The sequence below is a fragment of the Brachypodium distachyon genome, chromosome 2 (genome assembly GCF_000005505.3).
Source record: "Brachypodium distachyon strain Bd21 chromosome 2, Brachypodium_distachyon_v3.0, whole genome shotgun sequence".
In the NCBI taxonomy this organism is placed as follows: Eukaryota; Viridiplantae; Streptophyta; class Magnoliopsida; order Poales; family Poaceae; genus Brachypodium; species Brachypodium distachyon.
Window position 1 is genome coordinate 41645618 of NC_016132.3, and position 14738 is coordinate 41660355.

The window sequence follows — 14738 nt, forward strand, 5'->3', positions numbered from 1 at the left end:
TACGTAACCAGGTATGACCAAATCGACTGATCTGTTTTTATTTCTCAAGCGCCCGCACTCTATCAAAACCGATGTTTAAATTACCTAAGTCCTGGTACTATTTAGTTTACGGCATGCAGCAACGCAACGTGTCTCCATTTTTTTTACAACACATCTCCAGATTTGTGCAAAGAACCCACTTGAATTGACGTATCTGAACGTATGTGCATGAATGATGCAAATTTCTACAACTTGTTTGAATTTAGACTTCGCCCGGGAGTGAGATGTGATGCTCATGAGGTGTTTGGCGAAATAGATGAGATAGAAATATGGCTATCTGGTTTTGGGTATTCAATTTTAGATATGCTTCAAAAGATGGACATATTTTGGCTACCCATATTTTCTCTCTCCACTATCCATAATGGTTTTGGGTAACCAAAATATGGATATGCTGTTAGCTGTGATTCAACTTCTAAAGATCAAGGAAACCCAAAACTCGAGGGCCACAAGCTTGGATCGATAAGATGTTGAATCACATGTAAAAGTTCTAAAGATGATCATGTTTAGTATACCATGTGTAAAAGTTTTTTGTTTTTCCGCCTAAACATGATCCCCCTTCGTTATAAATATTCAAAATGATTAAATGAAAGTGTTGTACATGAACAAATCGAAGCAACTAAATTGAATGAGTGCATCTCATTCATTTTATTAAGAGAGTGGCATGACCTTGTTTCTCTCACCAGAAATATACAACTACATGTGCTCATCCTGGCAGTGCAGGAGGGTTGCAGCCACAACCTACGATGCATTGCTCTCTAGTCGCAGAACAAGGCCCTAATGCAAATTTGGAGCTTGCTGCTATCCATCGGTTCAATTGTGCGACATGCAGCCAATTAAGGATGTACAGGTTCAACTAGTTTTCACGTTCAAAAAAAATTCGTAGACAGATCAAATGTTTTTTTAACAACAATACTTTGTCAGAATCCAAATGATTGTTTGTATGTACTTACACTGAGAATGTATTGTCGTATATGCGAGGATAACCATCATGAGCATGACAACCCTGCTTCTCTCCATTATATTCTTCGTCGAAACAAAGTAGATCTTTTGATGCAGAGATGGTTTCTGTATGTGTAAAAACATGTATTGGCCACACGGTGAATATATATTCGGGCGAATTGATCTATTTTTAGTATTCAGTAATTATGCCGAGGTCCGTGACCTACCTATGTGCCACTACTGGATTTTTTTTTGCATATATTTAGATATAAATAAATGATTCTACTGTGCTATGTTTGTCCTCCTAAATAAGAATATAATCTCCTGTATTCAATGGTCGCCTTCTAACTCTATTAGATATCTTCAAATTACTCGTTAGTTTAAATACTCCATTCGTCCGTTTTTTCTACGCGTGAAACCTGTTGGCACAGGTACCAAGGAGGTCTGCTAGGTTTGTGTTGATTGGGGGGCAGCTGCGTGCTGGCTTCGTTTGTCTGGGCATGTGTGGGTTGTCGTGGGTACGCATGAAAATTGCACCTAGTACTGCTGAACTGCATGCAGAAAAATATGCGTCTGATAAATGATGGACAGAGGGAGTAGTAACCTTTAAATTTTATTTTAATGGATTCCTTTATGCAAAAAAGTTATCCATGCCCGAAACTAGAAAAAAACATATATTTTTTTAAAAGTTTCGGGAGATTTCCAGGCGCCTTATGTACGACGGACGAAGCCATACTGCGTTGCGCCTGCTGGGCTGCGTGTCGGGCTTATTTTTCCTCTAGTCGAGAATTACCGTGCAGGGACGGATTATTTTGAGTTGAAAATTATAGTCGGAGCCCGACAAGGATACTGCATCGGGCTGCATATTCAGGCCCGAACCCAGCCTGGATGTAAAGCCTGGCCCGGCCCCGGGCTGCCCATGCCCAGATATATCCGATACACTTGTTACCCGGGCCGGGCTGTCCATGCCCAGATTACCCTTGGTTTTTTTTTTTAGCGTACCGGTACACTTGTTAGATCGGAGGGACGAGGGAGTATGAGTGAGCGCCGTCGGGTCATGAAGGCCTAGGCCCGGCCCATTCTGTCGTACTGTAAGAGCTCTCGAAGCAGGGAAAAAAAGGAAAAAAAATCTGAATACCTATTTGTCTTCCCTTGCCCTCCCTGCGCCGCGTGAGTGCGTGACGTGGTCCGTTTTCTCTCGCCGCTTCCTCCTGCTCGCCGCGGCGCACCTCGCCGCCGCCGAATCCTCCGCCTCCGCGTTCCTGCCGTAGTTCCGGGTCCTCCGTTCCCACCGGTCCGTAACTTTGCACCCCCAGCCCCCCAAGGCCCAAACTCCAATCCAAATCCAATCCTTCCGTGAGCCTGCCTGCTTGGGACTCGGGATCTCGTCGGGAGAGGAGGCGGAGGATTGACGATTTGGGCCCATGGCGTGGCGGCGCGTCCTATCCCAGGTTCGTTTCCTTTCGCGGGCAGCGTGGTCAGATTGGAGGAATGCAGGCGCGGTTCCTATTAATCTTGGGAGCCTCACCTGCGGGTGCCCGTATTGGAATACTGCATGTATTAGGCCATACGACTGCTGGTTTTGACGTGATAACTGTTGTCCCGTTTATCTTGGATGCTTGCGGATTTCAGGTTAAGTAATCTTCTGAAAGTACAAGAGGTTCCTTGTTTTAGTGCAATGGATTCTCTTCCATATATGAAGTTATCAGATTGTTGTAATGACTTGCATGGGTATTTATAGTACTCCTTCTGATCCTAAATTGTTGTCGTTGTTTTGGTTCAAAGTTCAAATTTAGGATCGGGGAGTAGTATATATCGGTAAGCTTAAGTCTAGAAACCGGTTAGTGCAGTTAGGAGTTATGCTTGAAACAAGAAATTGTAGGAATGTGTTCCTGGTAGATGTTGCTATGTTTGAGCAAAGGAACTGTGGTCACATATGGAGAGTTGCTGGTGTTCCTTGCACTGCAGTAATTTTCTCAGCTATTCTGTCTTGTCCTGTTGTGTTCTTGTTGCTGTATATATTTTCTATGCATTTGCAAGAGTTAAGTGGTGTCCCTTTTTTGTCGCAGGCTGCAAGGAATCAGTCAGCATACGCAATCTATAATGAACTGGCAGCCCCCTCCCCTCTTAGGTCACTTAGAAGTAACATCAGTGCAGGTACGCGGTTTTGTACAACATATTGGATCAAACAGTAACTGTCTCTAGTTCCATAATTATCATTGTTTAATCTAACATTTGCTGCATTTGCCACTTTCTTAAGTTACTATAAGTGTGAGTTTGTGTACCCCACATATTAAACATGTATCTTTATCAGTCTGCCCTGACTTACCTTTAAGAAGTTGGATTAAAGCAGTCCACAAGGGCCCCTTATGATCTATTTAATTTAGTTTTCACTTAGCGCTGTTGTTGCCATTACTTCTGTAACTTGGTGCTTCTTTATTGAATTGTTTGTGCTGGGGATGATCAATGTAGGTGTCACACTCAGGAACTTACATGAGAGGTATTATTCAAGCTATTTTGGTAGCCTTTCACGCAGCGCACGAGACCTGGGCTCGCCAAGTGAAGCTTCTCTGTTAAAAGAGATATACAGAAGTGACCCAGAGCGTGTCATACAGATATTTGAAGGCCAGCCTTCATTGCATTCTAATCCTTCAGCACTCTCTGAGTATGTAAAAGCTCTCGTAAAGGTCGATAGGCTGGATGAAAGCATCTTGCTAAAAACATTGCAAAGAGGTACCAATGTCCTCAAAACACTTAAGCTTTATTGTGTTTAATGAGTTGGTTAGATTCTGCTGCTTTATGTTGAACATGCTGCTATCTCTGATTTTCTTATTTAATAAATAGTGAATAAGGTTCCATCAGCTTGCCGAGCACACAGTTTTTTTATCTTCACTTCAACAAGCCTAGCACAGTTTATTTATTACTTATACATTGATGTTTCATTTCTGTCACCTCCCCAATTATTAGAAGGAATTTGCTGGTTGCACTTCCGTAAAGAAAACCCTTTTACTCTGCATCTTGTTACAACATGATCCCAAATGCTCTGCCTGATAGATTTTCAATGACTCAAAATATATTTTTGAATTTCCATTGTGAACTCCAAGTGAGCACCACAAACTTCTAGATAACTCTCATTTGGGGTCTTTATCTCCAAAAATCTGAGTAGGTGGGACTCAAGATAGTCACACATGATCTCGAATACTTTGTGCCGTCTGATAAATATCTGATGAATCATATGCATCTTTAAAGATATATATACTCCAAAGCCGCTACAAACTTCTAGAGAACTCTTCTTTAGGGACTAGTTTGCCATCATATGTTTTAATGTTCAAGACAATTCTACATACTAGATCAAACATGCAATTGCAAATAGATTCTTTATTTCATCTTGGGGATGTATCAGGTGAAAGTCTCCACTCAGTGAAAATTTGATAACTTTTAGTTCTAGCCAGTAAATCTCAATAAACAGATCAGATGAAAGGTGTAACCTCTCATCACTTATATATACTTCATGAAAAAAAAACACCAGGCGGAAAATATGCTTAAGTAATTAGAGGTTCCACCTTTCATCTGATCTGTTTATTTAAGATTTAATAGCTAGGATGGAACGTTTTCACTGAATAGAGGTTTTCACCTGGTACGTTGCCTTTCATCTTTTGGAATAACATATATATGTTTTTTATCCCATTCAAATAGTCATAAACTCATGGTTTCTTTTTTCTATTTCTTTATTGGCTGTGGGTGACAGCTACTTCATCATTTCTTTCTAGTACGCTATACTGTTCACGCCTTCTACTTAGACTCGGGACGGAAAAATTAATTCTATCAAGTTTCATTTATTGGCATCGTTTTTTTTAAAGATTTATGGACATCTGTATCTACTTTTGCATTTTGTTTTTTTAGAGGACTGTATCAACTTTTGGAAATTTGGAGTACTCATCGTGGCCCTCTGGGCCTTCCCCGGTTCACTCTCCGCGCGACCGCCCTTCCTCGCCATTGGATTCATAAATCATAAACGAACAATAGTTGGAAGAAACGGCTTTAGAAAGAACATCCCCATCCCGTATTTCCTCCCCTGTCCCCTCGTTCGGTTCATATATTCTTATGTGTCACAAGATATTGAAAACTGGACAAATGCTATAGCTTTACAGAACAAAATATTGAAAACTGGAGGTACAAGAGGAGTGCTGGCAGTCACTAAAAGTAATTGGCACAAAATCACGAATCATTCAACTTTAAAAAAAAGTATCAGCACATGCATTGTTCAAGAGTCTAAGTAGAAGGCGTGAACAGTATAGCGTACTAGATTGGCAACTACGGTTCAATACTGTAGAATCTGGCACAGGACATTCATTAGGTCGAGCTTAGGAGTCCTAAGCATACAGAGGAAATCCCATTTACACCGAAGAAATCATGCAGCAACGACAATGGTCGACGCGGCCTTCGGTCGAACACCTTGAGGGGGTTTAGGGTTATCTACTCCCATTATTTGGTTACCTTGGGGATGGCGCCGCCAAGGGGGGCGCGCGGAAGGCGGTGAGATGAGGCTTCAGCGGCGGTGGCGAGGAGACGGCGTTGCTGGTGGTGAAGCAGCCTCGTGATCCGGGAGGCCATAGGTCCCTCGTTTACTTGCAGGAGGGGAAGACGAAGAACCGAACGAGGGGACAGGGGAGGAAATACGGGATGGGGATGTTCTTTCTAAAGCCGTTTCTTCCAACTATTGTTCGTTTATGATTTATGAATCCAACGGCGAGGAAGGGCGGTCTCGCGGAGAGTGAACCGGGGAAGGCCCAGAGGGCCACGAGCCCACGATGAGTACTCCAAATTTCCAAAAGTTGATACAGTCCTCTAAAAAAACAAAATGCAAAAGTAGATACAGATGTCCATAAATCTTTAAAAAAACCCGATGCCAATAAATGAAACTTGATAGAATTAGTGTAGCGCCCGTGCGTTGCTACGGAACAATAAAATGAAATAATGCAAGCAAGATACAATTATCCATCTATTTCATTTTGAAGACATGTGTACCAATCGTGCTTTGTCAACCGACATAATAAAACACTCATTTCTTTCTCTCACAACTCCTCTGTACAGATACTATGCTACGGAGTACTCATGTTGTGAAAAGGGCGGACCACACCATTAATTAGATGACTCACAGCTCGTCCATGTGCCAAAACAAAACACAATTGCCTCATCATACATCTTTAGGCACGATCATTATCATGTCAAAGTAATATTCATAGAAGTCCTATAGATACTTTAAAATTAAGTAGAGAACATGCATGTGTTATTGAATTGCCATCAAGCTTGAACGGCAAGACGGAACATAAAAAATCATGCACTTTAATTAGACAAACATGTAGGAATACAAGATTCTACAGGACACAGGACACTTAACACACACAGAGATCCTGACTCCTTTTCACAACATGAAGGAACTGGCAACTTCAAAATGTCTATGTGCGAGGCAACAATTGTTTGCAAGAGTAACAGTAAAATTATACTTGTTCAAGCCGTTGATGGATGACATCTTATGTGCAGCAATCCTAGGAAACCACATCTGTAAGACAAAACCATGTATATGGATCAACAATGAAATGCAGGCTGTTTCAACACTTGATAGCATGTAAGAAATTGAAGTGAAGCATACTGAGCATGCAGAAAAGCTTATACCTAAAGCCCATGGCCAAGGCTGATGAAGAAGCATATTAGAATATAGAGACATTTTATTAAAAAAATGAAAGTAAAAAACTGAAGGATAGTAGGACTTTATCCAGCATGTCATGGGTTATATTTCAGAACCAACTGAAGAAAGATAGTAATTCTATACTCGATCTGTTTGACCATCTTGGTCAGCCTACCATGGCTTGGTACAGAACTCATGCCATGCCCCCATTAAATAAATTGATTTCTATCATGTGCCCGTATAAATATACACTTGTACAAGAGCGAATAGTATTACAATCTATAGATGTATCCATACATTTAAACCAAACAAATGTAAAAATATCAGGCCAGTTAACATGTCAAACAAAAGCATGCCTACAGCTTATAACTGACAGCAAAGATTTACAATTTAGACCCAAAAGTCCAAAGAAGTTCCGGTAGTAACTTTTGTTGGCTGATCAGTGCTACCACAAAAAATAACAAATTGATGCCAGAGGAAGAGATGCACCATGCGCGGATAAATTTGCTACAGCTGCACTGTAATAACCAGTCAACTCTAATGTCCAACAGCATGGAATGAGGTGTGGTCTTCAGGTGCAATTGACAAAGGATATAACCTTGCTCCATGAATCAAAGTGGGAGTGGAATTGTGAAGAGCCAATGTAAGAACTAATTAATATATTAGGTATGGTTATTAAGAATAATGCTCTGGATGACAACAGTGGTACTTATTAACCTTGCTCCCTGAATTAACACAAGCCTCGTTTTCCTTTTTAACATAATAACATTTCAGAGTGGTATCCAATTATTAGCAATGTAATGTCAGAATTATTAGATCACTGAATTAACCAAACCCTTTTTCCTGTTAACATGTCAGGATGATTTTCAATTGGCAATGTGATGTTAGCAAAGTTCACATGTACTGGTCCCTAATCAAAGTTGTTTCTGCAACACACATTGTCATCTCATGATACAACTGACAAAATATCACGTGTGTGATTTCTAATCTACTGGATTGCACTATGCTTTACAATTTACAGTCTTACCTGAGTCAGCTTCCTCTGCTATTCTTTCTGTAAAACGGAAGAGGCTCCGTAAAGGGAGCTTGTGGTTCCAAGGAGCACAATGGAGAGATATATGCAAGATCAATTTCCAAGTCACGTTAATTTAGGTCCTGACAAAGGGAAGATCAGTATATCCGACAGACATGATATGAGAAGGGAAATGATACTTTGACTTTATTAAGACAAGAACGTTCCTGGGAAGAGTGGTGGAGATGGAGGAAGACCTTCGGCGGCGGAGGAGCAGCGGCTCCGGCGGGGCAGGCGAAAGGCTTCAGTCGCGGCAGAAGAACAGCGAGGAGATGGGGCGGCGCGCCGATCTGGAGGGCTGCGGGGAGGCGCGCCGGATCGGGAGACTGGATCAGGGCGCAGTTGGAGAGAGGGGCGGCGGTGGATGCGTCCGCGGCGGGGTAGGGCGCTGGGTCGTTCGCAGGGAGGAGGCGGCGGCAGGGGAAAGACTCGCCTCGTGTTCGAGTCACGGGGCAGGGACTTGTGCCGCTCCTTCGTTTGCGGTGACCGGCAGGGGGCAGGGGCGGAGGCCGGCGGCTGCGGCGGCTCGATGAGGAGGAGGGGGGCGAGCAGAGAGAAGAGAGGCGGCGGCACAAAGGGGAGGAGGCTGCGGGTGGAGGAAGGGAGACGGGTGGGGATTGGATCGGGCTGAGAAGCGGTGGCAATCCATGTAATTTCTGTAGAGCGATCGCGTGGAGGGGAGGGACGGACCGACGTACGTACCAAACTGCAAATTAAGTAGTAGTAAAGATTAGACTTGAAGCACCAGCAGTTGCAGCTTGCACCTGGATGTTCTAAATGCACTACGCGGTCACTAATGTAGTAGGCAGTATCCACCAATACATGTCACCTGCTAGTGCACTCAGGAATTTGTTTATTTTCTGTTAGCATCTTTTATTTTGAAGGGATAATTCGAATAGAATCGGATGTGCTGTTATTATGTGTACTTGCCATAATTTATCTTATGTTCATGCAATACTTTTCAATTCTAACAGAAGAACTATCCCATTTTTATAACCTTCTTGTTAGGATTTTTTTGTGTTAACATCTTTTAGATAAGTCGAGGATAGAATTTCATATTCTGCTATTTTATCTACTGTGTCTCATATCTACTTCCCTATACTTTATTTAGCGAACCTTTCTTTGAGAATATTCTGCTGTTGTTGCTACACTATAAGTATGAGCTACTCTGCTGTGCGTGAAACCTTCTAGGATGAAATGGTTAAAATTGAGAACCCACAATACACTACTCCATCCATTCCTTTTTAAGGCTCTAGCTTTGTCCTAAGCCAAACTTCTTAAAGTTTGACCAAGTTTATATAAAATCTAACAACATTTACAACTCTGAATTTGTTTTATTAAATCTGTCATGATATATATCTTCATAATACACTTATTTGATGTTATAGATATTAGTATATTTTTCTATAAACTTGGTCAACCTTTAAGAAGTTTGACTTTAGGACAAAGCTGGAACATCTAAGGAATGGATGGAGTATTTCTTAAGCCAAAACTCTGGAGGCATTGATATGCTTTCACCAATGAGCTAATGGTATGCTTTACCAATGAACTAATGATATGCTTATATGAGCATACATATGCTGTTATTCACTTTAGTTGCATCAGTACATGCAAATTGCTCTGTTTGAAATGATCGAATTTATCCTATATGTGTTTTGTTGTCGACTTGGGATTTTCAGTCTGCAGACGTGATATTCTTTTGGCAAATCCTCCAGGGTTTTCTTTAAAAAATTCAAGGTGGTACATGATCAAGTCGAGCCCATCTAATCCTCTGACAATGCGGGAGTGCCACAAAGTGTTCCCTTCTTTAATAAGACCATCTGCATCTTACTCCACACAAGCATCAGACAAAAAAACCCAAAAGGTACATGCTACTATCTCTGTTTGATGATTTAAAGTATTTGATGCTATTTCTTGTATATTTTCCTGCTTGTTTTGGCCTTTCATTGGTATGGTTGTGAGTGGTGCTGTTAATTTTTTGGACATGCTACTATGAACTACTCCCTCCGTTCCTTAAAGAATGGCATATTAGCTTTCATTAAGACAAGGCTTTGATCACAAATTACTATATCAAGATTTGTTTTATATGACATAAACTTAGTATCGTTAGATTCGTTATCAAAAGTACTTCATGATACTTGTGGTTTCATGACATATAAACTACACTTTAATATAGTAATTTGTGGTCAAAGCCTTGTCTTATGAAAGCTAATATGCCATTCTTTAAGGAACGGAGGGAGTATTTAAGTGCAGCATAGGAAATCATCAACCGTCAGTTTGACCATCTGCTGTTGCTGCCGAGCACTTGTGCATGCATACATGAGCTTTAGTAGGTTTCTTTTCATTTTCATAAAATCAAGTTACATAGGGATCAGTGCACTAGGAAGCTGCTGCATCACTATTTAAGAATGTATATACATTTGCCTCTATAATGTGGGTTTGAACAATATATTTTATAAGATTGTTAGGTACTCCCTCCGATCCTAGGGAGTACTATTTAAATGCTATCAGATCAGACGATGTTGCATATACTGAAAAGGTTCTGCTTCATTGGTCGTATCAGTATAGGTAAATTGTTAGGTGCTCTTGTCGTCTTTTGGGTTCGTAATTTCCAATTCTCGATCTTGCATGAGATAACCCAATTATGCTCTTCATTTAATCTAAACCAGATTCCTTCGCAACACATGGATTATTGATGTCACATGGCAAACCAATTATGTTACTCCCTCCGGCCGGAATTACTTGTCGAAATATTACATGCATCTAGACGTTTTTTAAACATAGATACATTCACATTTGGGCAAATTTGAGACAAGTAATCTGGATCGGAGGGAGTACTTGAGTTTATTGAAAGGGTTGAGTCTTGTTTGTTCTCCTCTTGCCATAAATTGACAGCATATCACTGGACAAGAGGAGTCTTGTGTATTTGGCATCACTCAATACTAATCACCTAATGTCTTCCCTTTTCAGTTTTTGAGGTCCCCAGTTCATTTATATCTTAACCCAAATTGAAAATGATCAGCAGAGTACTTTTATATGGTTCTATTAATTGTTTTCTGTTTCCTATTAATAGATGTTTTCTTAAGGTGTGAGCTAATGCTTTATCATGTGTCATTTTTATTGTTATTGCTTATAGCCTTATAGAACACTGCCCTTTTTATCCTCAGGAGCGAAAAGATTTGTCAACTACTGAAGATCCCTTTGATGATGCCCCTACATATAATATACCTGAGAAGCCAGTGACTTTTGCTGAGGGGGCTTCTTACAGTCTTGTAATACTCGCGGGGCTTGGAGTGGCAGCACTCGCTGGATATGCTGTTTTCAAAGAGCTTATTTTTGAACCAAAAGAGTAAGTCTATTATTGTGTTCTTCTGATTGACCTTACGGACATTAAATGACAAAATCTGGTACATAACCATATTGTCAACTTTAGGAAATTTATAAGTTATAACTAGTTACAACATTTTTGTGCAATTCTACAAGTTACCTTATAAGGGCATCTACAAATGTGCACAGCCACTATTAAATGCCACATCAGACATGCACTAAGTTTGCCTTTTCCGCTGTAGTGTTTAGCACCATCGTCTCTCCTAGGTGGGAGCCATAACTAAATGAAAACAATATCTCTTTTCTCTCACCCTTCTACATTTCACTTACAACAAGCTCACCATATTTTCTTGGGTTGGTATCGGAGCAAGTTATGGCACCACTGCATGATCTTATTGGCTTGGTTCTCCCACATCCTTAAATGTGTTGTTGCCCAGATCACCTCTTTCTTGGTACCGGCTTCAAAGGCACATTGCACCTAACCTTGTATCTTCGTTATTAACAAACAGACTCTTCTTTTTTCTGAATTATGTAGTATTATTTCTCATACTAAATCACTTGCAAAGTTACAATATCTCTTTGCGAATTATAAAAATTTACTGTAATTAATAACTTAATATTGTGTGTACTCCCTCCATTACAAAATGTAGGGTGGTGTTATTAGATTCATATTCAAACTACTTATGATTGTGATTTTATATCATATAAACCACATATTAATGGAGTAATTGTTGGTCATAGCCTTTCTTGACCAAGTTTTTTCTACGGAGGGAGTAACATGTAAGCAGAATTTTCTGCTAATTGAAATACATATTGTTGTTAATTTGGTGGCCATATCATATATTTATTGCCCATGTGTGTATTTTTTCCCATTCTTTGTGTGCCACTCCCAATCATTTGTTTGATGTTCTAGATTCTCTAACTTGCAGAAAATCACGCTCTCTTCCATTAGTAATCTACACAATTTGTGTATTAGTTACGCTGTAGTTCAGTGTCATAACCAGCTTTGTGTCGCATCTCTTTGCATACTACTCTTGTTCCTATGCATGACATTTAGGTTCCCTGAAGCTTGTCAAACAATAGAATTCATGCGCATTATAGCTTGTCTATTAAGTTTTTGTTTAGCATGTTGCCAGTTCCCACATATGTGTTGAATCCCACCTGATTTACCAATTTCTTTAGTGCATCAAATGAGGTGTTTCGTCTGTTTGAGCGCCTTAATGTATTTTGTACATCACATGTTTGTACTTGTTGCTTTTTTACTAAATATCAATCCTGGTCTATGAGTCTATCGCACTCCTAAAGATGCCTGTGGTATTCCTGTGCAATCTGAATGTGAGATTGCCTAATGTTGCAACGTTACCATACTACAGGTACAAGATCTTTGGGAAAGCTCTAGCAAGAGTTCAGAGTGATAGTCAGGTTTGTGGGTGTTAGTGGTACTATTCTTTCTGAGATATTGATGTAGGTCTTCTCTCTCAGTATACTTTGCATTCCACGTGTTTTGTCAGGTTACAGCAAGAATCGGGTACCCTATTACTGGCTATGGTAGCGAAACCAGAAACCGTGCAGCCCGGCAGCGCGTTCCAAGCAGGATTTGGACAGATGAGGAGGGTGTTGAACATGTGGAGGTAGCATATATTACTGCCTCTGCTGGCTGCTGCTGTGACTTTAGTTATGCTGTCTTACTTGCACATCACTCAATAAAAAACATAGAAGTTTACTAGGTTACTGCAATAGATGAACAGATAGGCGTCCTGAAACTTTATTAGCAGCATATGGCAACTGAGCCAGTGACTTCCCTTACAAGGATCAACACAGGGAGAGTAGACGAGAGCCACCGGACATTTTTTATTTATTTACCAAAAGGAGTCTTTAGTTGTCGCCAGCAGTAATACAATTAGTTTGTCTTGTGATGGCACCTTCAAAGTTTATGTGCTTTCAAAATTCAGATGGCACTTCGCTAATTTGGAAAGGGGCACTAGGATGACATTTGATAACCTGTAGAGTTTCCATAGTTGTTGATCACTTGAACTTTAGTTCTCACTTGACATTTGATACCAGGTAGATGGTACTACATGCCTTTATACTTGGTTGTTAATCACTTGAAATCCACATGCATGCATAATTTCAGGTCAACTTTTATATCCGAGGGCCGCATGGAGCTGGAAAGGTATATTCGGCAATGTTCAAAGATAACTCTGACGGAGCATGGAAGTTCACGTACCTTCTGGTTGAGTTTACAGCACCGCATCAGGGACAAGTAATGTTAGAATCTTACATACCAGCGTAAGAATGCAAGAGACATATGCAGCTAGCAGACACAACTGTTATTAGGAAAATTTGTACAAGTTTTCTCAGCATGCAGGTATGAAACTGGTTTTGGGCAGTTGATTTCCAGAGATACTTTTATGCTTTTAAAAGTTTTATAGTGCCCCAAATATTGGCGAAAGCTCTGCAAGCCTGGATGTTCTTATGAATATTTTCCTTGCGTCTATCCACCTGACTGCACTTTATATCGTCTAGACGTGGGACGTGGCACGTGGTACCTATGTAAAATTATAGCACAGGATCTGTACTATTGCTACGATTGGAGTAGTTGTAGAATTAAATTATTTTGAGAAGACTAATTACAAAGCATGGCCCTAAATGTATGGATAGTTTGTTCCTTGACTGAACATGCCATTCCATTTTCCTTGGGGATGACGATGGCACTTGGAACCGTATTACAGCTGCAACTTAATTTGCAGTTTGGTATGTTGATCGTCGGTCCGTCACCCCAAATTCACAGAAATTACATCCGTATGCCACTGCCTGAACTTCCGAATCGTTTTTCTTTTTCCTTTTCTCGCATCTCGTCTAGCCTGCATGCCACCGTTGCTCCCTGCCCCGCACGCCGCTGCCACCGCCCATCAGCCTCTCCCACCGACTGGGCCTAATCGGCTTGGGCCAGGCCGATTGGGCCCATTCGGCCTCGCCTAGGCCGAGGCCGTATTATTTTTGATATTTTTTAAAAACAAGTGTATTGACATATGCGGACCCTTAAATATGCCGCCGCCACCGCCCATCAGCCTCTCCCATTGGACTATCAGATGCAAACAAGTGTATTGACTGCATTAAAGGAAAATACGCAAAAAAATACACAAAAACGATTAAGAAGGGAGCTACAAGAGCCTCACGGGTTCTTGATTTAATTCATACCGACATATGCGGACCCTTAAATATTAAGTCTGTAGACGGGTTTGATTCAATCATCACGTTCATGGACGATTTTTCCCGTTACGGATATATTTACCCCATACCCGAACGATCTGAAGCTTTAGACAAATTTAAAATATTTAAAGCTGAAGTTGAAAATCAATTGAATGAAAAGATCAAAGTTGTATGTTCTAATCGTGGGGGAGAATATTATGGAAGGCACGCTCCTTATGGGAAAATTTCAGGACCTTTTGCAAAATTCCTAGCTGAGAATGGGATTGTTGCCCAATACTCAATGCCTGGTGAACCTGAGCAAAATGGTGTGGCTGAGCGTCGCAATCGCACACTCATGGATATGGTGCGAAGTATGCTCAGTCATGCAAGTTTGCTAGTTTGCCTATGAATGGAGGCTCTAAAGACAGCTGCGCACATATTAAATCTCGCTCCAACAAAGTCAGCACCGAACACACCTTA

At 40.8% G+C, this 14738-nt stretch overlaps 1 protein-coding gene across 2 annotated transcripts; it reads left to right on the top strand.

Annotated features, from left to right (window-relative positions):
• Window positions 1-2105: 2105 nt before the first annotated feature.
• LOC100842549 (probable mitochondrial import inner membrane translocase subunit TIM21) lies at window positions 2106-13734 on the top strand. Of its 2 annotated transcripts, XM_003569191.4 has the most exons (8): window positions 2107-2429; window positions 3048-3135; window positions 3451-3711; window positions 9455-9603; window positions 10907-11088; window positions 12440-12488; window positions 12578-12697; window positions 13201-13734. In XM_003569191.4, the coding sequence occupies exons 1-8, from the start codon at window positions 2403-2405 to the stop codon at window positions 13357-13359; spliced, it is 1035 nt and encodes a 344-aa protein (XP_003569239.1). In that variant the 5' UTR covers window positions 2107-2402; the 3' UTR covers window positions 13360-13734. The 2 variants fall into 2 exon arrangements, with proteins under 2 accessions (XP_014755114.1, XP_003569239.1); XM_014899628.2 differs by lacking the exon at window positions 3451-3711 and having other exon boundaries at window positions 2106-2429.
• Window positions 13735-14738: the final 1004 nt, after the last annotated feature.